This window comes from Canis lupus, chromosome 5, assembly GCF_048164855.1.
Source record: "Canis lupus baileyi chromosome 5, mCanLup2.hap1, whole genome shotgun sequence".
In the NCBI taxonomy this organism is placed as follows: domain Eukaryota; kingdom Metazoa; phylum Chordata; class Mammalia; order Carnivora; family Canidae; genus Canis; species Canis lupus.
In genome coordinates this window covers 65,844,414-65,868,001 of record NC_132842.1, presented here as the reverse complement: position 1 = coordinate 65,868,001, position 23,588 = coordinate 65,844,414, and the positions used below count along the sequence as shown (strand labels likewise).

Genomic DNA, 23,588 nt, shown 5'->3' with positions numbered 1-23,588 from the left:
GGCAGGCGCTAAACCGCTGAGACACCAGGGATCCCCCCTCTGGGACAGCTTCTTATTAGACCATTCCTATGGCTGTACTGGGTCCCTGGTGCCCTGTGCCTGTATTTCCTGTCCACTTGCAGAACCTCCTTCCCTGTCATCAATTTTGTCACCTACTCTAGAACTTTATAATAAACTTTTTTTTAAAATTTTATTTATTCATGAGAGACACAGAAAAGGCAGAGACTTGGCCAGAGGGAGAAGCAGGCTGCCTGCGAGGAGCCTGATGCAGGACTCAATCCCAGGACCCCAGGATCACGACCTGAGCCAAAGGCAGATGCTCAACCACTGAGCCACCCAGGTGCCTCATAAACTATTTTTTGACAGCCATGATGAGTTTTTGCTGCTTAATCCCTGATTAATATTGTATCCTTTTAGAACTTTTTCTGGACATATCCACTTATATGTATAAGAATATACTGTTTCTGTATGGGAACATTGTGTTCTGTAACTTGGGCTTTTTCTTTAGCAATAATTTATAGATCTATTATGTCAGAATTATGGTTAGGTCTAATGGTAGACTTTCCTTAGAAAATGAAAAAGTACTTCATTTCTATTAGATATACTGTTGGATCTTAGTTTGATAGGTTGGGGTAAAGTTTGCTTTTCTCTGCCCTTTTTTTTTCTTAAGATTTATTTATCTAGGGCAGCCCTGGTGGCGCAGCAGTTTGGCACCGCCTGCAGCCTGGGGTGTGATCCTGGAGACCGGGGATCGAGTCCCACGTCGGGCTCCCTGCATGGAGCCTGCTTCTCCCTCTCCCTCTGCCTGTCTCTCTGCCTCTCTCTCTGTGTGTCTATGAATAAATAAATAAAATATTTTTAAAAAAGGATTTATTTATTAAGGAGAGAGCATGTGCCCATGCCCGCACACAAGTGGGGGGAGGGGGAAAGGGAAATGGAGAGAATCTCCAGCAGACTCCCCCACTGAGTGCAGAGCCTGTCGTGGGCCTCAATCTCAGGACCCAGACTTGACCTGAGCTGAAACCAAGAGTCAGATGCTTAACTGACTGAGCCACCCAGGCACCCCTACAACAGCATTTTTTTTTTTTTAAGATTTTATTTATTTATTTATGAGACACACAGAGAGAAGCAGAGACATAGGCAGAGGGAGAACAGGCTCCATGCAAGGAGCCCAATTTGGGACTCGATCCCAGAACTCCAGGATCACGCCCTGGGCTAAAGGCAGGGCTGAGCCACCCAGGAGTCCCCCTACAACAGCATTTTTAAACAATCTTTTGAGTCTTCCAGTGGTTTGGAGAATTGAATTTTCTCATTTGTTGAACCTAATCCCAAACTTGTATAAAAATTAACCCGTAGAAACTATAGACCAAAGATTTTTAAAAATCTAGTACCTGCTTTGGAGTAGTAATTTTTACCCTTTTTCAGATCATCAGTTTTACTGAGAATCTAATGAAAATCATAGACTCCTCATCCAAATGTACCTCATTAAATATCTTTTGTGTAACAAATTATCCCAAAATTGGTAGCTTAAAATAAAAAAAATTATCTCTTAATTTCTTTGGGTCAGGAATTTAGGAGCAGCTTAGCTGAGTGGTTCTTCTTCAGAGTCTTACAAGGTTGCAGGAAAGATGTTGGCCACAGTTGCAGTCAACTGAAATCTTGACCGGGGCTGGAAGATTTCTTCCAAGGTGGCTCGCTCACATGGCTGTTGGCAGGAGGCCTCCGTTCCTCACTGTGAATGTCATCATGACATAGCACCTGGCTGCCCCCAGAATCAGTATCTGAGAGAGAGAGGAGAAAGCTAGTTTCAGAAGTGACACACCATCACTTCTGCCACATTTAATTTGTTGCAAGTCACTGATTCCAGTGCACACTCGGGGAGGAAAATTCAGTTCCACTTCTTGAAGCGAGGGTTATCAAATAACTGGTACACACACACACACATATGTTTACATTTTGTTTTTAAGTAATCTCTATATGATGTGAGGGCTCAAACTTAGAACCTCAAGATCCAGAGTCTCATTATCTACTGACTGAACCACCAGGCACCCCAGTGGACATCTTTTGAAACCGCCACGTGCACATACCTGCATTCTGCATCAGCAGAGTTCAGAATGTTTATGGGTTTTTTTGATTCATGCATGGACATCAGGTTGAGAATTGCAATTTTGTATTGCATTGGGGTTTTTTTGTTTTTTGTTTTTGTTTTAAAGATTTTATTCATTAGCGACACAGAGAGAGAGAGGCAGAGACACAGGCAGATGGAGAAGCAGGCTCCATGCAGGGAGCCTGATGTGGGACTTGATCCCGGGTCTCCAGGATCATGCCCTGGGCCGAAGGCAGTGCTAAACCGCTGAGCCACCTGGGCTGCCCATGTATTGCATTGGTTACTCTTCAAACTTTAAATCAGTATTCTGAGCAATTTTAGATGCATTTGTTTCTTAACAAATTTCTTTATTCACTCAACATTTATTACGCAAATATTGCTCCCATTTTCTTCTTCACAATAGAGCGAAGATAGTCTTTATATATATATATATGATAGATTTTTTTAAAAATTTTTATTTATGATAGTCACACAGAGAGAGAGAGGCAGAGACACAGGCAGAGGGAGAAGCAGGCTCCATGCACTAGGAGCCCGACGTGGGATTCGATCCCGGGTCTCCAGGATCGCGCCCTGGGCCAAAGGCAGGCGCCAAACCGCTGCGCCACCCAGGGATCCCCGATTTTTTTTTTTTTTTTTTTTTTATTTATGATAGAGAGAGAGAGGCAGAGACACAGGCAGAGGGAGAAGCAGGCTCCATGCACTAGGAGCCCGACGTGGGATTCGATCCTGGGTCTCCAGGATTGCGCCCTGGGCCAAAGGCTGGCACTAAACCGCTGGGCCACTCAGGGATCCCCCGAAGGTAGTCTTCTTAAAACACGAACTTACTCAAGTTTCTTCCTGGCTTTTATGCTCAATCACTTCAATGGTTCCAATTACCCACAAGATAAAAGGTTTAGAATCCTCACCTTATCCTGTAAGTAGCATGACCCGAGGGCCAGGTTTGCCTGATAGAGTCTGGATTTGTGCCTGTTAGCCCAGCATAATTATCAATAGCATTCTATTTGACTGCCAAAATGGCCCTGGATGAATATCAAAATGAATTGATGAGACAATGTGAGATTCAGGAATGGTGTGAGACCAGGATAGAAACTGCTATAATGGATAAAACAGACAACTGACCAGGTGGAATTTGCAAAAACAAGTAGAAAACAGTAATTTTTCAATGTTTGATTCCCTGATTCAATCACTATGGAAGAGAATATCTTTGTAAAGTGACAGGATGTCTCTGATTTACTCTCCAATGATTCAAGAAAAAAAAAATTAGAAGGAATAATAAAGCAAATAGGGCAAAAGAAAGATAGTAACTTGAGAAAAGGTACATGGGGCTTCTCTGAACTATTCTTGCAACTTCTCATTGTTTGAAATTCTATGAAAATGGAAACGTAGGAAACTGATATTTAAAAGGCTGAAAAAGCAAATGCTCAAGTGTAGAACCATAGTCTGGTTCTGCTTGGCCCTCTGGTCTGCTCTGCTCGCTGCCTCACTCAGCATCAGCCATTTTGCTCTTTATGCAGTTGCTTGAGTGTGCCATGCTCCTTTGTTTGACGTGCATATGCATACCCACTGCCAGGCTTCTTTTCTTCATCTAGTTAACCCCTGGTCATCCTTTTTTTCCCCCCTAGTATGTATGTATGTATGTATTTATTTATTTATTTAAAATATTTTATTTATTTATTCATAGAGACACAGAATGAGAGAGCGAGAGAGGCAGAGACACAGGCAGAGGGAGAAGCAGGCTCCATGCAACAAGCCTGATGTGGGACTCGATCCCAGGTCTCCAGGATCACCCCCCCCCCCCCCCCCCCCCGGCTGCAGGCGGCGCTAAACCACTGCGCCACGGGGCTGTCCCCTTGTCATCCTTTAAAACTCAGTACAGTATGTGGCTGACTCAGTAGAGCATGTGACTCTTGATCTTGGGGTTGTGAGTTTGATCCCCACTTAAAAATAAAATCTTAAAAAAATAGAATCAGTAATTCCGTAGGGAAATTTTCTCTAACCATTTAGATAAGATCAGGAATCCGTGTTCTAGACACTCAGAGTGTCTTGTACCATATATTTACTCTTTCTTCATATAGCACTTCATTCTTCATTGGATTTATTGAAGCTCCCGTGTGCCAGGCATTCTGCTAGCTATAGAGGATGCCAAGGTAAGCAAATATAGTCCTTGTCTTACAGAGCTTGTGGGCTAGTAGGAGACAGATATAATCTATGTAAGATTGCAAGTGACAAGTACTACAAAGAGAGGGTACCTAAAGCTGAGGCCACTGGAGACCAGGGAAGACTTCCTGGAGAAGTGATAGAAGTAGTTAACTAGGAGAAGAAGCAAGGAAAATAGTTTCCAGCGAGAGGGAACAGCATCTATAAAGATCCTGGGTGGGGCCTGAGAGAGTGAGACAAAGATGAGGGGTCAGTAGAAGCTTCCATGTGGTGGGTGTTCATTGCAAGGTGTGACTAGTGAGGCAGGATGGGGTTCAGACTGCCAGGGTTTTTTAAGATGTTCCATCTTTATCTTACAAGTAATGGGAAAATGAAGTCCCTCAAGTATTTTTTAACAAAGAGGGTGATATGATCAGGCTAAAATTTTGGAAACTTCTGCTCTGGCTATGGTGTGAAGAAAAGATTAGAGGTGAGCCAGAGGAGAAGCAGGTGGACCAGCCAGGAGGTTACTGGGGTGGTATGGGAGATAGATGGTGTTGGTTTTGATCAGTGTGGTGTTTGATGAAGTAGAAAGATAAAACAGCAGGTGGTGATGGATTAGACACATGGGGAAAACAGTAAGATGGAGGCAAGCGTCAAGGTTGAGTCAGGTTTCTGGCTTACATAACTTGTTGGATGGTATTACCATTTACCAAAATAGGAAACACCAAAAGAGGAGCAGGCTAGGGGAAAACTGATGAGTTTTTTATTTGTTATGTATCAGATACGATGGTTTTTAGTGCAAACAACAGAAAACATGGATCCACTGTCTAAAATTGTAGTGAACTTACTGTCTCACATAAAATCAGTGAGAGGGCTGGTTGATTCAGCAGCTCATTGACATCATCAAATACCCAGTTTCTTTCCAATTTTTGTTCTGCCTTCTTCCGCCACGTAGGCTAGTTCCCTTTTGTGGTTGTAGACACTAGTCCAGAGCCAGAAAGGGGACTTTCTCCTCATTATGTCTCTGTCTTTTTAAAAGATTTTATTATTTGTTAGCACAAGTTGGGAGGGGGGTGTAGCAGAGGGAGAGGGAGAAGCAGACTTCCCGCTGAGCAGGGAGTCCCAATGGGCCTTGATCCCAGGACCCTAAGATCAGGAGTCAAAGGTAGATGCTTAACTGATTGAGCCACCCAGGCACCCCTCCTCTTGTGTCTTTAAGAGCTGAATACCTGTCCCAGAAGCCCTCATAGCAGATCTCTGTATCAGAGTACTTAATGTTATACGCTTTAACAATCTCAATCACCAAGTGGCTTAACACAATAAAAATTTATTTCTTACATCACAGTTCTGTGCAAGTTGGGTGGCTCTCTTCGGGATTCAAGCTGACTCTAAAATTTATGTGGAAATACAAAGGATTTAGAATATCCAAAACAACTTTTTAAAAGGTGAACAAATTTGGAGAACTTACACAACCTGATTTTAAGACTTAACTGTAAACTCTTTGACATGCTTCCACAATATTGGAGTCCAGTCTTTTTAGCCTTATGGGTGAGCAAAAGAGAGTGACCCAGGGATATCACTTGAAATTTTAGGGCCAAGCTCCAAAGTGGCAAGTCTTATTTCTGCCCACATTGCATTGGCTAGAACTATTTCCCACCCTAACCTAACAGCATAAGGGGCTGAGAAATGTAATCTTAGTCTGTGCCCCAAAAGAGGAGCCAAGATTGGTCAGCATGCAGCCAGCCTGCTGTAGCCTCAGATTATCAGTGGCCAGAATTGGGTCAAATACCTTACTTCAACCACTGATAAGGGGAATGGAATTACTGTGATTGGCTTATATTAATAATATCTGTGTGAGTCTAGATTTTCCTCCTATACTTCAATCATGACAACATATTGCAACAGATTGAATGCAAAAGCAGCACTACTGGATCCATCTTTCAGCCACAGAAGGGAGGTAACCAACCCCTTCATTGGATTTTTTCTGAGATAAAAAAGTCATTATGATTTAAACCAGTGATTCACATTTTCTGTTACTTGTACAGAATGGATGTGGAAACCATATGACCCTCTTAATAGATGCAGGAAAAGCATTTGACAAAAACCTACCACTCTTAGCAAACTAGGAATAGGAGATTTTCTCAATCTTTTAAAGAACATTAAAAAAAAAAAAACCTACAGCTAACATCATACTTAACAGTGAAAGACTGAATTATTTTTGCCTAAGATCAGAAACATGGCAAGGATTTCCACTCTGGCTACTTTTATCCAATATCATATTGGGAATCCTAACCAGTATAATAAAGCAAAAAAGTAAGTAAAAGACACGTACTAGAAAGGAAGACGTGAGACTACCTTTATTTGCAATTGATATATATATAGAAAGTCCTTAAAAGCATACAAAAAAAGCTATTAGAATTAGTAAGTTTAAAAAGATCACAGGATACAGGATCAATATATCACAGTCACATATTAGTAATGAAGAATCCAACAGAAATTCAGATAATCATATTTATGATAGCATCCAAAAATGTACATAGGAATAAATTTATAAAAGATACACAGGATAGGGGTACCTCAGTGGCTCAGTTGGTTAAGCAGCCAGCTCTTGATTTCAGCTCAGGTCATGATCTTAGAGTCCTGGGATCAGGCCCACCATCTTGGGCTCCATGCTTAGTGGGAAATCTGCTTCAGGATTCTTTTTTTTTTTTTTTTTTTAAGATTTTATTTATTTATTCATAGAGATGCAGAGAAAGAGAGAGAGAGAGGCAGAGACACAGGCAGAGGGAGAAGCAGGCTCCATGCAGGGAGCCTGACGTGGGACTCGATCCAGGGTCTCCAGGATCATGCCCTGGGCTGCAGGCGGCACTAAACCGCTGCACCACCAGGGCTGCCCCTGCTTCAGAATTCTTTCTTTCCCTTTGCCCCTCCTCTCTTCTCTAAAATAAATAAATCTTAAAAAAAAAAAAAAAAGAAGAAAGATATGTACATTGAAAACTACAAAGCATTGTTGAGAGAAATTACAACCTATACAAATGGAGAAAGATACCATGTGCATGGATTGGAAGATGACATTTCTCCCCAAATTGGTCTGTAGATCCAAAGCAATCCCAGTTAAAACCTCAGCAAGCTTTTCTGTAGAAATTGACAAGCTGGCTCTAAAATTTATGTGGAAATACAAAGGATTTACAATATCCAAAACAACTTTTTAAAAGGTGAACAAATTTGGAGAACTTACACAACCTGATTTTAAGTACAGGGATTAAAGTAAGACACAGAGATCAAAAGAACAAAATTAGGGGATCCCTGGGTGGCTCAGTGGTTTAGTGCCTGCCTTTGGCCCAGGGCGTGATCCTGGAGACTCAGGATTGAGTCCCACAACAGGCTCCCTGCATGGAGCCTGCTTCTCCCTCTGCCTGTGTCTCTGCCTCTTTCTCTCTCTCTGTCTCTCATGAATAAATAAATAAAATCTTTAAAAAAAAAAGAACAAAATTGAAAGTCCAGAAATAGACCTATAATTACATGGCCAATTGCTTTTCCACTAAGATGCCAAGTTGATTCAATAAAAAAATAATATTTTTAGTAAAATGTGCTAGAATAACTGATACCTGTATGGAAAGAGACATATTCAAGAGTCAAGGTTTAATAAAATTAAATATTTTTTACTAATTCATCAAGCACATTTAAAAAAAATTTTCAGTATACTTAACATACAACATCAAGCACATTCTCTTTTTAACATTTTATTTATTTGAGAGAGAGCATGAGCGGCAGGGTAGGGGGAATCAGGAGAGGGAGAAGTAGGCTCCCCACTGAGCAGGGAGCCTGACATAGGGCTCAATCCGAGGACCCTGGCTTCATGATCTGACCCAAAGGCAGATGCTTCACCAACTGAGCCACCCAGGCACCTCCATCAATCACAATCCTAAGTACAGTTTTTTTTTCCTGTAAGTGCACAATAGGGAAGAATACAATGAGTATTGGTACAGTTTGGTGCCAATGCCTTGATTCATACTAACCACCAGCAGTTTTATGAGCCAATGCTTTTGTGCCCACAGGCCAAAGTGCCAACACAGCAAAAAAGGCAAGTCACATTTTAGTATTGTTGCAAAAATAGTTTTGACCTTGTGGGAACCCCCAAAGGATCTGTGGAACACACTTTGAGGACTGCTCGTCTAGAAAGAAGTAAAAAGAGAATAGAAGGAAGACTGAGACTATGCCTTGAAGAAATCTCATTTTTGGTCACCTGGCTGGAGGATGAACCTGAAGGGAAACAGAAGAAATGACCTGAGAGGTAGGAGAAAATCCAGAAAAGTGAAAAGGTAGGAAATGCTTTCAGAAGGTGGACGGGGCCAATCATGTGGAACATGTATTAAGGTCCACTGGTTTAGGGATGTAGATGTCACTGATGATGTTAGCAATCACTCTATGAAGTGATTCCAGTTTCCCAAGTCAGATTGAAGGGGGCTGGACAGTGTGTGGGACAGGGAGGGGAAGCTTCTGGGGAAACTTGTCAAGGACAGAAAGAGACAGGAGCTGAGGGATGGAGTCACAATTGCTCGTTGACTTTCAGCGAATGAATGAATGAATTGGTGATGCACTGGATGTGGAGGACGGAGAGAAAGAAAGCCCCAGGAGGGCACTGGGTTTCCAGTTTCTGGAAATGATCAAATAATGGTCTGTTTCTTGAGATGGGAAGTTCAGGCCCAAGTTAGATAAACATACCTGTAGTTTGAGTTGAGGAAGCATTTCCCTAAGAGATTTTAATTTCCTTTTTAAGCATGTTGGTTTTTTCCCTCCTATACCTTGAAGCCCGTTTACTACTTCTCTTGGTAAGAAGCATTGAGAGTTTCCGGTCTTGAGTCATACGCTTTTTATCTTCTCCCCTTTTCCAGTTAAAAGTTCACCTTAGTTTTACTACCTAACCAAAAAAAGTGTTATGTCTTTATTCTGTAGAAGAGTCTCGAATTTTGCTCTACTTGAGAAATTTATTTATTTTATTTTATTTATTTATTTATTTTTATTTGAGAAATTTATATCTTTAATTGAAACTATTTGGCCCACTTGAGTATTTTCTTATTTTAATGAACAGAATTAACTTGAGTTATCCTTTTTCTATGCAGAGTGAGAAATTATAAGCAAGTGGTTTCCAATATTTGTTTAAATGTATTTTTATCTTCCCTAATCTTATATAGGAATCCTAATTTTGAGAACACAGCTGCCCTAAAATTTTAACATTTTCAGCAATGTATGCCTGTCCATGAAAAGAAAAAATTCCTTTTGAGTAAAGGAGCTTCTTTAATTACTTCCATTTACTATGAAATCAGGAAAAACACTTTGCTACTCTCATTTGTAGGGACCAATTTCTTGAGTTTATTTAACATAAAAGACAAAGTTATTCGAGTAAAATAGGAAGAAATGAAGATGTTTTTAAATATATGCTATTAATAGGAAGAGTGGATCATTTTTAGGGCCATCAGATTTTAAATTGCAGACGGTGGAACAGGTATAGGCCATGGAGCCAAAATGATTTCACAAAGCTGTTTGAAATAGTTGACTGCCTTTTTTCCTTTTTTAGTTCAAAGATTACTAACAAAGTCAGAAAATGTCTAAAATCAGCACAGTCTTCTTTTTTTAAGATTTTATTTATTTTAGAGAGAGAGAACCTTAAGCAGACTCCATGCTGAGCGTGGAGCCCAACACAGGGCTCGACCTCACAACCCTAAGAATAGGACCTGAGCCCAAATCAAGAGTTGAGCACTCAACCGACTGGGCTTTTGGTCTTTCACCTTGAATTATAAATTTAAATAAGTTTGGAAAATTCAAAACAGGACATTTTTCATTGCTCTATTAAAAGAAGTTAGGGGGGCAGCCCCGGTGGCACAGCGGTTTAGCGCCGCCTGCAGCCCAGGGCGTGATCCTGGAGACCCGGGATCGAGTCCCACGTCAGGCTTCCTGCATGGAGTCTGCTTCTCCCTCCACCTGTGTCTCTGCCTCTCTCTCTCTCTCTCTCTCTCTCTCTGTCTCTCATGAATGAATAAATCTTTAAAAAGATTAGATCTTTTTAAATCTTTAAAAAAAGATAAATCTTTAAAAAAAATAAAAGAAGTTATAGATTCTTTCAATCTTTTAAAGTTATATTTAACTTATATATTAGAAAACAGGTATTACATGTGTATGATAAACAATTAAAAAATGCCAGAAAACGTCCATGAAAAGTTTTTGTGTCTTCCGTTTCCTCTCCAGAAAGTACCCCTATTGGTTTTGCATGTGTCCTTCTAGAAATGCTCTTTGCATAACGAAGCAAATGTATGTGTTCTTCTCCCATTTGGGATGCAAATGGTAGCTTACTCCTTGATGTTGTTAGTATCTTAGGGATCTTTCCACATCAATGTGTACACAACTGCCCCAATTCTTTTCAGCAGCTCCACAGAATTCTATTGAAGGGTTGGAACCATGATTTAATTAGTTTTTCCATAGAGAGGGAGGCAGCCCTGCATCCAGCTCAAGAGATTAGACTCTGGAGCTAGATAGTGTGGATTTGAATCCTGACTCTACCCTATCCTCACTGTGTAAACATGGACAAATGACTTAATTTCTGTGCCTCAGTTTTCATATCTGAAAAAGGGAATGATAAATAAAGACCATGCCACTGAACAGGTTTGTTGTTGAGGGTTAAGTGGGTTAATATTTGTGAAACAGAACAGTGACCAACACATGTTAAATGCTATACAGATGCATCTTACATTGATGGATGTCTAGATTGTTTCTAGTCTCTTGCTGCTACAGACAATGCTGAATATTCTAGTATTTGTGTGACTGTGCACAAGATCCTAGAGTTTGAATCACCAAATGGTAAAAAGAAAAAATATACTGCCTTTCTCTACTGTATTTTTCTTCTTTAGTACTTAACACCATTTGACATATACATTTAGAACATAGTATTTTTAATTCCATAAATTGGCCCACATTTCTTCTCTTAACATTTGAAAAGAAAAATGACAACTAGAAACCTGAGAAACCTCCTGTGTTCTAGAATTTTAAAGAGGGCTTTAGAAAGAACTGAGCATCTGGAAGCTGCATGTTACATGGTGGTCACCGTGCTCTTTCCTGCTGGAGATGAGAGGTGAGGGAGTCTCTGTTCCTCCCAATCTGTGGGAGGTGGCGGGGAGGGGGCTTGCAGAGTCTCTGCAGAGAATGAAAGAGAATGTGAGTGTCTGTCATATGTATAATGATATGGACAGCCAACTAAATTATGGAAGAAAAAGAAGAGGCCATTAATTTTACTTAGAAGTTTCAGGAAGAAAGATGTGGCAATGCTGCCTTGCACACATCTACCCTCATGCTTACCACTTTGGTGCGTTATCAGCCAGACTTCCAACTACCAGTCCCCAAATTTCCTTGCTTGCTGACTTTCTTTGGCTCCAGGGTCCCTGCTTGGCCCCAACATGACAGCTCAGAAGTATAAGGAATGGAGGAAACTCCACCCCTCCCCCACCAGAATCCCTCCATCAATGACTGGCAAGAAGTGTGTAAATACCCAAGACTCTTGCCCACTCTGTGGGGAGACTCGGAGGTCCCAGAGTTCTCCAGCAGGATTAAGTCTTAGACCTTGCTTGAAAACAAACCTTCATTGCTGCCCTCTCTTGTCTATCTGATTTCTCCTCTCCCCACTTGTGTCTCCTGGGATCACCTGCCACATAAAATGCTGGCACTTGACACCTTGGCTCAGTGTTTGCTTTCAGGAAAACCCAAAGCAACACAAGAAATATTAAAGTTGCATTGTGTGTGTGTGGGGGGAATTGTGTATGTGTGTAAAAGTTTGTAAATTCATAAATTTATATTCTGGGTGTGTCATTGCTTTGTGCATTAGCCATACTCGTGGAATAATGTTTGTCAGTGTGCAAGGTGATTATCTTAAATTTCTTGCCTTAGGATAGAAGAGAATTCTCATTTCCATTTCCTTCTGCAGATATCAAAAATTGCTTAAGTCAGTTTATATCTCTTAGAGAAATTAATTTGATGCTAGATTAAATTATATTTCAGTCTACTTAGGATCAGAACAATATAGTTATTTGAAATGGGAAAGCAACATGTTAAAAAATTCTCGTGGAAAAATATGATGGCACCCCCACATTTGCCATGTCATTTCACTGCCAGTTATATGAAAAGCAAATTCAAGAGGGAAATATTTCACTCTAAAACTCTAAACCCACAGATGCCTGGGTTTGGGTTCTGAGGTCCAAACATCTAACTTCAAGGCTGTTTCAAGATCTCATCTATTAGCGTGTGGATGGAAATTCTTGCTGTACTACGTGTGAAAGTGCAGCCCAATAAGATAATTGCTAAGCTCTTACCTAACAGGCATGAGATGAAATGAGATACTGGAAAATTAGAGCAATACACCCCAGTTTGGAAAACAATGTTTTCATTTAGGAGAGACAACAGGTATAAAAACTACAAGAACTTGCTTATCCACACTGCCTGCATTTGTGCCTCTGAAAAGGGGAATCACCTTGATGATTGCTTGGGTAGGTCTGGGGGTTAATTTTAAAAAGTAACAATAAAGTTGTTATTAAAAGAGGTAGAATGACATGAGCTTCTCTGAAGATCTTCCTCAGAGCAGTGTTTATACCAGCAAAAGATTGCCAACTACCTAAATGTCCCTCTCACAGTGGTATGGCTAAGTCACTACAGTGTAGTCTTGCTTCTTTCTTTCAAGCCTGGGTTGAGCTTGATCTTGTGATCCCAAGATCACAACCTGAGCCAAAATCAAGAGTCAGGTGCTTAACTAACTGATCCCCCCAGGCACCCCAGAGTTTCCTTCTTTTTTTTTTTTTTTTTTAATTTTATTTATTCATGAGAGACACAGAGACAGAGAGGTAGAGACACAGGCAGAGGGAGAAGGAGGCTCCATGCAGGGAGCCTGACATGGGGCTCAATCCTCCTGGGTCTCCAGGATCACACCCTGGACTGAAGGCAGTGCTAAACCGCTGGGCCACCAGGGCTGCCCCAGTTTCCTTCCTTTTTAAGGCTGAATATTATTCCATTGTGTGTGGGTGTATAATGAATATTATTCCATATAGCTATATCTATCTATCTATCGAGAAAGACACCACATTTTACTTATCCATTCATCTGTTGATGGACACTTGGGTTATTTATACCTCTTGGCTGTAAATAATGGTGCTATGAACATATATATATATAAAATCAAATCTCTGATTGCAATTCTTTAGATACCCAGAAATGGAATTGCAGGATCATATGGTAGTTCTATTTTTAATTTCTTGAGAACCACCATACTGTTTTCCATAGCAGTTGTACCATCTTACCTTCCCACCAACAGTGCACAAAAATTGCAATTTCTTTACATCTTTGACAACATTTGTTATTTTCTATATTCTTTATAACAACAATCCTAATGGGCATGAAGTGGCTGATAGTTATTTTTTGAATGAACAAACAATATCTCTTAAATTAAAATAACTACTACCTGTTGCATTATATTTTAAGATATTAGTGTTATCAAAAGAATACTTACATGCTTTTTTTTTTTAATTTTTATTTATTTATGATAGTCACAGAGAGAGAGAGAGAGGCAGAGGGAGAAGCAGGCTCCATGCACCGGGAGCCCGACATGGGATTCGATCTCGGGTCTCCAGGATCGCGCCCTGGGCCAAAGGCAGGCACCAAACCGCTGCGCCACCCAGGGATCCCACTTACATGCTTTTGAGATACGCTGTTTTCAATAGCAAGAACATTAGAGTGTTCACTTTATACAAGATATCTAACAGGCCCTAAGTCAAAATATATTGTTAAATCCAAGTTACTAATTTAATTCAGATAATGTCCGTTGTCAATGTCTATTTGTTCTAGAGATTCTACTAAAAGATCTTTCAAATCCTGTCTTATACAGTTTCATTTATGGCATGAAATTAAACATTTAAGCACAAGAAAAACCAATATTCATTCTCAAAACATTACACATAGAATTACCTGATGGGCCAGCAGTTCCACTCCCAGGTATGTACCCAAAAGAACTGAAAACCAGTATTCAAATAAAAACATGCACACAAATGTTCATAGCAGCATTATTCACAATAGCCAAAAGGAAACAGCCCAAATGTTCATTAATGGATGAATGAAAATACTAAGTGTGGGGGATCCCTGGGTGGCGCAGCGGTTTAGCGCCTGCCTTTGGCCCAGGGCGCGATCCTGGAGACCCGGGATCGAATCCCACGTTGGGCTCCCAGTGCATGGAGCCTGCTTCTCCCTCTGCCTATGTCTCTGCCTCTCTCTCTCTCTCTGTGTGGCTATCATAAATAAATAAAAATTAAAAAAAAATACTAAGTGTGTTATATTCATATAGCCATAAAAAGGGATACATATCCCACATGGATGAACCTCAAAAGCATGATCCTAGGAGTGTCTAGCTGGCTCGGTAGAGCATGAGACTCTTTTTTTTTTTTTTTTTTTAAGATTTATTTATTTATAATAGAGAAGAGAGAGAGGCAGAGACATAGGAGGAGGGAGAAGCAGGCTCCATGCCAGGAACCTGACGTGGGACTTGATCCCGGGACTCCAGGACCACACCCCAGGCCAAAGGCAGGCACTAAACCGCTGAGCCACCCAGGGATCCCCTAGCATGAGACTCTTGATCTCAGGATCATGAGTTTGATCACCATGTTGGTCATGGAAGCTACTTTATTATTATTTTTTAAGATTTTAATTTATTTATTCATGGGAGACACACACACACACAGAGGCAGAGACACAGGCAGAGGGAGAAGCAGGCTCTATGCAGGGAGCCCGATGTGGGACTCCATCCCGGGTCTCCAGGATCACGCCCTGGGCTGAAGGTGGTGCTAAAACTGCTGAGCCACCGGGGCTGCCCTGTGGAAAGTACTTTAATTTTTTTTTTGAAAAGAGGGGTACCTGGGTGGCTCAGTCAGCTGAGCATCTGACTCAGATTTCAGCTCAGGTCATGAATTTGGGGTCTTGATCTTGAGATTGTGATCTTGGAGTCGTGGGGATCAGCCCTGTGTCGGGCTCTGCGATTGATGGGGAGGCTGCTTGAGATTCTCTCTCTCCCTCTCCTGCCCTTCCCCCTGCTCATGCTCTCTCTCTCTCTTTTGTGCATATAAGTAAATTTTAAAAACAACAACAAAAAAAAAAAAAAAGGAAAGAAAACATTATTCTAAGTAAAAGATGCCAGAAACAAAGGCCACTTGTTATATGATTCTATGTGTATGAAACATCACAATAGGTAGATCCATAGAAACAGCAGATTAATGGCTGCCAAGGGCTGGGGAGGGGGGAAAGAGGACTTCCTGCCCACCTGGGGTGATGAAAACGTTTGCAACTTGCTACAGGTGATGGTTGCATAACATTGTGACCATACTAAGTACCACTTTTCAGTAATTAAAATGGTGAAGATTTTACTCTGTGAAATTTATCTCAATCTCTTTTTTTAACAAAAGTAACATACCTCCACAGAACAGAGAGGGTGGGCAAAGTGCACACAGTACAGAAGGTTAGAAGGAACAAGTGCTTCCTCCCATGCTCCAAGTCCACTCCTCTGAGGTAGTAACTGTCGGTGGTTTCTTACAAGTCCTTAAAGAAAATATTGGTACTTAAGCTTTTTTTTTTAATAGAAATTGGATCATATTCTACACACTGCTCTTCACCTTGCTTTTTCCACTTAATGATACATTTTAGTGATTTCTCTATGTCAACATGTTTAGTGCTGGTTTGTTCATTTTAACAGGCATATAGTAGTATTTTATTGACTGAGTGTACCTTAGTTTAACTAGACTCCTCTTGATGGATGCTTATATTGGCTACTGCAGACAAAGCAACTTTAAATATTCTTATTCAAAGATCTATATGCACATATGAAAATATATAAAATAAATTTATTTTTAAAAAGATTTTATTTATTTGAGAGAGAGAACAAAGCAGGGGGAGCAGCAGAGGGAGAGGGAGAAGCAGGCTCCCCCAGTGAGCAGGGAGCCCGATGTGGGACTCCATCCCAGGACCCTGGGATTGTGACCTGAGCCGAAGGCAAGTGTTCAACCGTCTAAGCCACTCAGGTGCCCCTAAAATACATTTCTAAAAGTAGCTTTGCTGGGTGCTGTGGACCACATTTGTGCCCCGCCCCCCCCTTCCATTCATATGTTGAAGCTCTAGCCTCCCTGTCTACCCTATTTGGAGACGGGGCCTTTCAGAAGGTAGCTAAGGTTAAGTGAGATCATAGGGTAGAGCTCTAATCCAATATGACTGCTGTTCCTATAAGAAGGGGAAGAGATGCCTGACTTCTGTCTCTGTCAGCATGTGCACATGTAAAGCACACAGGGAGAAGATGCCATCTTCAAGCCAGGGAGAGAGGTCTCACCAGAAACCAGCCTTGATGGCACCTTGATCTTGGACTTCTAGCCTCCAGAGCAGTGAGAAAATACATTTCTGTTGTTGAAGCCACCTGGTCTGTGGTTTTCTGTTACTACAGCTAGAGCTGACTAATGCTATATGCATTTTGAATTTGATAGGACCCAAATAATCCTCCAAAGCCTTTTCTCCACTTTGTCCTTCTGCAGGCAGTGAACAAGACTCGTTTCTTCTATATCTTCACCAGTACTGCGTAACATACTGTTTAATGTTTATCAATCTGAGAAACACAGATTTTTGTGTATTGTAATTCAAAGGGATGCATGAAGTTGAATTTTTTCCAACTGTGTGTGTGAACAATGAATTTATTTTATTCTTCCTGGAAGCCCATTATGTGGTAGGTACTACATAAAAGCTGGTCCAACCACAGGGACATTTCAAGAATCTTTCTTTCTTTCTTTTTCTTTTTTTCAGGGATGGGGGTCCAGAGGAAGACAGAGAGAGGAAATCTTAATCAGGCTCCACGCCCAGCACAGGAGCCTGAGGCAGGGCTCAATCTCATGACCCTGAGACCATGATTTGAGCCAAAATCAAGAGTTGGCTGCTTAACTAACTGAGCCACCCAAGCTCCCCTCAAGAAACTTTCTTATGGGGGATCCCTGGGTGGCTCAGCAGTTCAGCGCCTGCCTTTGGCCCAGGGCATGATCCTGGAGTCCCGGGATCGAGTCCTGTGTCGGGCTCTGGGCATGGAGCCTGCTTCTCCCTCTGCCTCTCTCTCTCTCTCTATCATGAATAAATAAATAAAATCTTTTTTTTTTTAAAAGAAACTTTCTTATGCACTTTCCACTTTTTCTTGCTTTTTGCATATTTTATGAGTTGGAATGGCTATGAAAAATACAAATAAGAATGTTATTTTGGGGTTTCTCATACTTCATAGCAAGATATTTAATTCACAGTGATTTTTGGGGAATGAGCCATAGGTCATATAGTATCGTAGATGAACATAATCTTCCACTGCAGTCAAATTTTCTCAACTGCCTGATCCCAACAAAATGGGTTTGAACAACTTTAGAACAGGGGTGGTTACTACATGTGTCCACAGCACTATTACAAGTAGGGGCAGGAGGGGCGTGTACTCTTTGGTCTTTGAAATCTGCTGAACTAGATTCTCCTGGATCATTCTTCTTTTTTCCTTCTTACCTCTTGGGAGTCCAAAGATGTGCCACCAGGACACTCTGCTCCAGGGCCTCCCAGGTGCCCCATTTGAATTATATCCCTCAAGCCTGTCCTCCAGGTGCTTGTGCGTCAGCCGATTGGAAAAAGATGACATGTATTAACTAGAAAACACATGAACACACCCATGGACAACTGGACTGTGACCAACTCCCCTGACTTAATCATCTTTGTACCCTAGAGTTACAGTGGAATGAAGGATGGAATGTATGAATGAATGGCAAAGACACCAACTGGTTAAGTATCCAGGTGTTTCCTGGGAAGGGTGTTATTTCAGCCAAGAGGGTGAGTGCAGCTGTTGATCTTCCTAGGAGTCAAAATCACGACCTTGTAGCCACGTTGGCAAGATGCGTGGCTTGACCAGATTGAACAGTCAAGCTGATACAGCCTTAGTGTCACCTGTGAGATTGTAATGCTATATATGCACACACATACACACACACCCCTAATTACAATCTAAAAAACGAGATAGAAGTGGTATCTTATAACTCACTGTTTTTCAACCATCAGTTCACAGATCCTGATTAATCATTGAACATTCATTATGGTTGTGTGTTTTCAGGTCCAGTTTTAGAACTTTGAACAAGGTCAAAAATCTCATGTTGCTGTGGTCACAGTTCCTTGCGATTACTGACAGTGAATAACCGAGTTTCAAATATTCTCTCCAGCCCTCGGAGAAATGACTTTCAGTATCTATGTCTTAAATTTGTTATGTAGACTAGTTTCAAAGCAGATTGGGGCTGCAGATTTGAAACTTTTCCACTAGCAGGGTGTCATAGTATTTTTTCCTAAGTAGTAACCTCAGCAGCTTCTATGTGTGGCACATGGTATGTGGCTTCCCGAGGTCTGTGCTCTACTCTCTGACTTGCTTTTCCTTGCTGTATAATGGGTTCTGTCCATTTGTCCTGAGCCTGCAAATTTTTAGTTGGCTTTTTTGCACTTCTACCAAACAAATACAGAAGTTGCCCCTCGCTATTTTGGCTGCACTTTTCAAAGCCTATCAGATTGTCTAAAGACTTTAGGGTAACTCTGTAACTTAAATTACTCAAGTTTTTCTTGAATGAAATGCCTTTTGGGCTAGATACACAGTAAGGGAAAATTTGGCACCCGTAGTTGTGCATTTTACCTAGAAAAGTCCCCTGTGGCTTGGCTTACAACACATCCAGAAATAAAATTTGCCTTTCTGCTTTCTTTTGAGGCAAAGCATGATGTACACGTTCCAAACATATTTACTGCTGTTTGTTGCAATTCTCTTGTTGAATTTGCTTGCCACAAAACATACTGGAGGGGAGTCAGATGGAAATGAATAATAAACTAGGTGTTTGGACATAGAGGGCAGAGCACCAACTAAGCACCTGAGCACTCAAGAAGTGATTTTACTCTGGAAATCATTAAAATATGAAGTCACGGAGCTATTTTGTTTTGTTGGATTGTATGTATGTGTTCAAGTATTAAAGACTTTGAAACCAGGGAGAAAGCCCTGATGGCCTCCGGGGTCCTGATTGCCTTTGGGGTCATTCTTCCCTTGAAGAATAGTGGTGACCTCAGCTAACTAGTTCTATGGGCTCATCCCGTGAAACCCCTGAGGTCTGACAGCCTTCCTTCTTTCGTTCTTTCCCATCTCCTACTCCTGGCAGTTATCCTCCTGGGGTGGCTGATTAATCTGTGGCTCACACCCACACTCATTACCCAATAACTCAAATGGCTGCTTGGCCATGTCCGTAATGTTCTCATTTTTTGCAATATGCATAGGCTGAAAATTTTCCAAATCATTAAATTCTACTTCCTCTTTGCTTAACAATTCTGTCTTTAAGTCATTTCTTTCTTCTCAAATTTTATTATAAGCAGCCAGGTGGAGCCAAGCCACACCTTCAACCCCCCCCCCTTTTTTTTTTAAAGAAATCACTTCAGTTAAATACCCAGTTTCATTGTCTGCAATTTCTGCTTTCCATAAAACACTAGAAGACAACGAACACAATGCAGCCACTTCTCTGCCACATTATAACCAGGACTGCCTTTTGTCCAGTTTCCAGTAACATGTTTCTCATTTCCATCTGAGACCTCCTCAGAAGGGCCTTACTGTCCATATTTCTACCAATATACTGTTCATGACCACTTAGGGATCTCTAAGCAGACTGAGGCTTTTCTCTACAGTTCTCATCTTTTCTTTCTAACCTCTAATCAGAATTATTATTATTTTTTTTTAAAGCAAACTCCACACCCAGCATGAGCCCACCATGGGGCTTGAACTCAGGACCCTGAGATCAAGACCTGAGCTGAGATCAAGAGTTGGAAGCTTATCCATCCACCCAGGTGCCCTTTGCCAGAATTACTTTTTTTTTTTAAGATTTAATTATTTATTCATGAGAGACACAGAGATAGAGAGGCAGAGACAGGCAGAGGGAGAAGCAGGCTCCTTGCAGGGAGCCTGATGTGAGACTTGATCCCGGATCTTGGGATCATGCCCTGAGCCACCCAGGCATCCCAACCGGAATTACTTTTAAAGATCTATTAGTGGGGCTCCTGACTGGCTCAGTTGGTAGAGCGTACAACTCTTGAACCCCATATTGGGAGTAGAGATTACCTAAAATCTTGGGGTGCCTGGGTGGCTCAGTTGGTTAAAGCGCAGACTCTTGATTTTGGTTCAGGTCATGATCTCAGGGTTCTGAGATCCAGCCCCATGTTGGGCTCCCTGATCAGTGGGGAGTCTGCTTCTCTCCCTCTCCCTCTGCCCTTCCTCCTGCTCTTGCATGCTATCTAAAATAAATAAAATCTTATCAATGAATGAATGAGTGAATGTCTATTCATGGCATGTAGGCTTTTTCAAGCATGAACTTTCAAACTCCATTTCTCTACCCATTACCCAGTTCCAAAGATACTTCTCCACTTCCACATTTTTAGGTATTACAGCACCACCCCCACTTCTCATTTTCATATGTATGACTTATTTGGATTTATTGTATACATAATATATATCCATTTGTAGAGATTTGTATGAATACTTATTATGAGGAATTGGCTCATGCAGCTATGGAGACTGAGAAGTACCACAGTCTGCTATCTACAAGCTGGAGACCCAGTCAAATTGGTGATAAAATTGAGTCTGAGTCTCAAGTCCTGAAAACCAGGGATGCCAATGGTGTAAAAATGAGAAGATGAGATGAAATGGCCCAGCTCCATCAGCAAGGCAAGAAAAAAGGGACAAATTCCTCCTTCCTCTACCTTTGTTTACATTTGGGTCCTCAACTGATAGGATAAGACCCACCCACATGAGGGAGGGCAATCCACTTTCCTGAGTCCACCCATTTGAAATGCTAGTTTCACCTATAGCTATCCTCACAAACATACCTAGGAATAATGTTCAATCTGAGCACCCCATGGGCAATCAAGGTGATAAATTAACAATCATACCAAGTAACTTTTTCAAGGAGAATGTCTGGACTGCATTTCAAGTAATATAAGGTTCTAGCAATATTCTAGAGTGAGATTTTGATGGATAGTAAGAACCTTTGTCTTTAGAAATGCAATTTCAATGACAGTTGACAAAAGCAGTTGTGAGTGAGCACCTGCTTAGGCAAGACCACCTTATCTAGGGTCTTCATCCTCTCCCACAGACTGCCCTGCAGTGATGTATTAAAAAGAAATAGTTATTCAGATTGGGTCATGATCTCAGGGTCCTGAGCTTGAGTCCTGCACTGGGCTCCTTGCGCAGCAGGGAGTCTGCTTCTCCCTCTCCCTCTGTTCATGTTCTCTCTCTCAAGTGAATAAATAAAATCTAAAAAAATAAAAATAAATGGTAAAATGCAGAGGATTGTTTTGGTGTTGGAACTTGGCTGAGTTTCTGGGCTTTCATGGCCAAGGAAGCTATTTCCTGGACAAGAGGAAAGATGGTAGCAAGAGCTGCCTTAACAGCCTTGTATAAACTTGACTCTGAAAAAACGTCTGGAACTTTTTTTACAGATTGGTCAGAAATTTGAGAAAATACACTCATTGTGGCAGTGTTTTTTGTTTTGTTTTGTCATTAGGCTAAGCAAGCAATTCTCTGTGGGGGCTATAACAGCTACCATGGTCAAATTCTATAGAAACACCAACCAGAATAGAGGTTATTCAGAAAAGACAAATCTATAGAGATAAAAAAGTAGATTAGTACTTGCCTGGGCATGGGGTTGGGAAAACAGATTGACTACAAAGAAGCTCTTGAGATCTTTTTGGTGTTAGAAACATTCCAAGATCAGATTGTGGCAATAGCTGCGTAAGTCTGTAAATGTACTAAAAATCATTCATTAAAGTGTACACTTAAAATGGGTGAATTTTATAACATATATACTAAAAAGCTCCTAAACGTACACATGCGTATACACACACACACACTCACACCAAAGATCCCAGAATGGCACAGAATTTAAGCAATTTTGTTTCTAAAATAGGAATGGAAGAAATTTTGACTGTCCAGAACAAGATACAGGCCTCCACATTGCCAATTATTTTGAAATGTCATTGAAAAAGATGCTCCTACTTGGAATCCTGTTTGAATTCATGAGGGAGAAAAAACCACAGTACAAGGATGTATATTGTGTGCAAAAGGGGAAGGTTTGTAAATGTGCCCTACATCCAAGATTATTAATACCTGGAGCAAATGCTTCATGACCTAAACACTGAAGATACTAATAACTTTAACTATATGACTTATCGTTTGTGTTTCTTGTTAACTCGGGAGTGAAGTAATATAATCACAAACTGCCCAAGATTTAATTATAATAACTATTAATAATACCATGTAGTAGTGTGTGTGTGCAATTTCCCTTCAGTTTTATTCAAGTTAATAAATCAATGAAATCATATTTAAATTTGCTTGATTCTTGGGTAATTCACTTTCTTCTCATTTTTCCACTCGATTTTTACTCTGCAGAATCTTGATGTTTCAGTAAATCTTCCAAGTTAAAACCATTGACTCAACATTTTCCCCCCTAAGAATAAGAATACTGAGAATGAATAGGAGATTAGATTATGGAGCAAAATGTCTGAGTTTGTGATAACCGTGTTTTTTGGCTCATCAATTTAATGCAGATGGTTTTGAAGACTGTAATAAGTGTCTGTTCTTTTGTTCTAAATAGCAAAATGAAAAGGTTGAGTAATCAAAATTTATTGAAATTAGTGTAGTCTATCTCTTTGAATGCAATAGTAGATTATTTTGAGAAAAAACACTGCAGATATGTTGGGGAAAATGAATACATTTTTGTGTATTTAAAATTCTCCACTGTTTTATGTTGAACTGAATGATTTTTGAGGGAACTTCCACAAGAAATATTTTATAATTCTATACCATGGTTGACATTCAACACTCATTACAACTTTATAGCATGGCATATATTCAACACTCAATTGCATTTCCTTGCTGTCTTGCACATGAAGTATATTCTTGCCTCAGGGCCTTTGCACTTGTTATTCTCTCTGCCTGATAGATCATTCCCTAGATGGTTATGGCCTACTGCTGCATTTAAGTCCCTGCTCAAATATCACTTCCTCAGAGAAGCCTTCCCTGATTAGCCCATCTTAAAATAGCAGGCTGTTACTATCCCTTTAGCCTGCTTTCTTTTTCTTCGTAGCACTTAACCACTGTCTGACCTTACATGCTTACCTTACCCACTAGAATGTAAGGTCCATGAAGGAAGGGACCTCATCAGTTCATTGCCATATCCCCAACAATGGTACATATTTGCTG

General features: G+C 40.7%; 1 protein-coding gene and 2 long non-coding RNA genes across 4 annotated transcripts in view; 2 read left to right on the top strand and 1 right to left on the bottom strand.

Annotated features, from left to right (window-relative positions):
- The window catches only part of HEATR3 (HEAT repeat containing 3), a 55,161-nt gene extending 43,662 nt beyond the window's left edge, over positions 1 to 11,499 (top strand). The window contains exon 15 of the mRNA XM_072827119.1: positions 8,305 to 11,499. Within this exon, the coding sequence (XP_072683220.1) occupies positions 8,305 to 8,346 (42 nt within the window). The 3' untranslated portion in view covers positions 8,347 to 11,499. The remainder of the gene's footprint in view (positions 1 to 8,304) is intronic.
- On the bottom strand, positions 1,124 to 18,640 carry LOC140633934 (uncharacterized). The gene is made up of 3 exons (XR_012031529.1): positions 18,360 to 18,640; positions 15,738 to 15,862; positions 1,124 to 1,781 (listed from the first exon to the last, which is right to left on the bottom strand). It is a non-coding gene; the product is annotated as an uncharacterized lncRNA (long non-coding RNA).
- Positions 14,992 to 22,521, top strand: LOC140633933 (uncharacterized). Of its 2 annotated transcripts, none has more exons than XR_012031528.1 (2): positions 14,992 to 20,179; positions 22,294 to 22,521. It is a non-coding gene; the product is annotated as an uncharacterized lncRNA (long non-coding RNA). The 2 variants fall into 2 exon arrangements; XR_012031527.1 differs by having other exon boundaries at positions 20,895 to 22,521.
- The last annotated feature ends 1,067 nt before the right edge of the window (positions 22,522 to 23,588 follow it).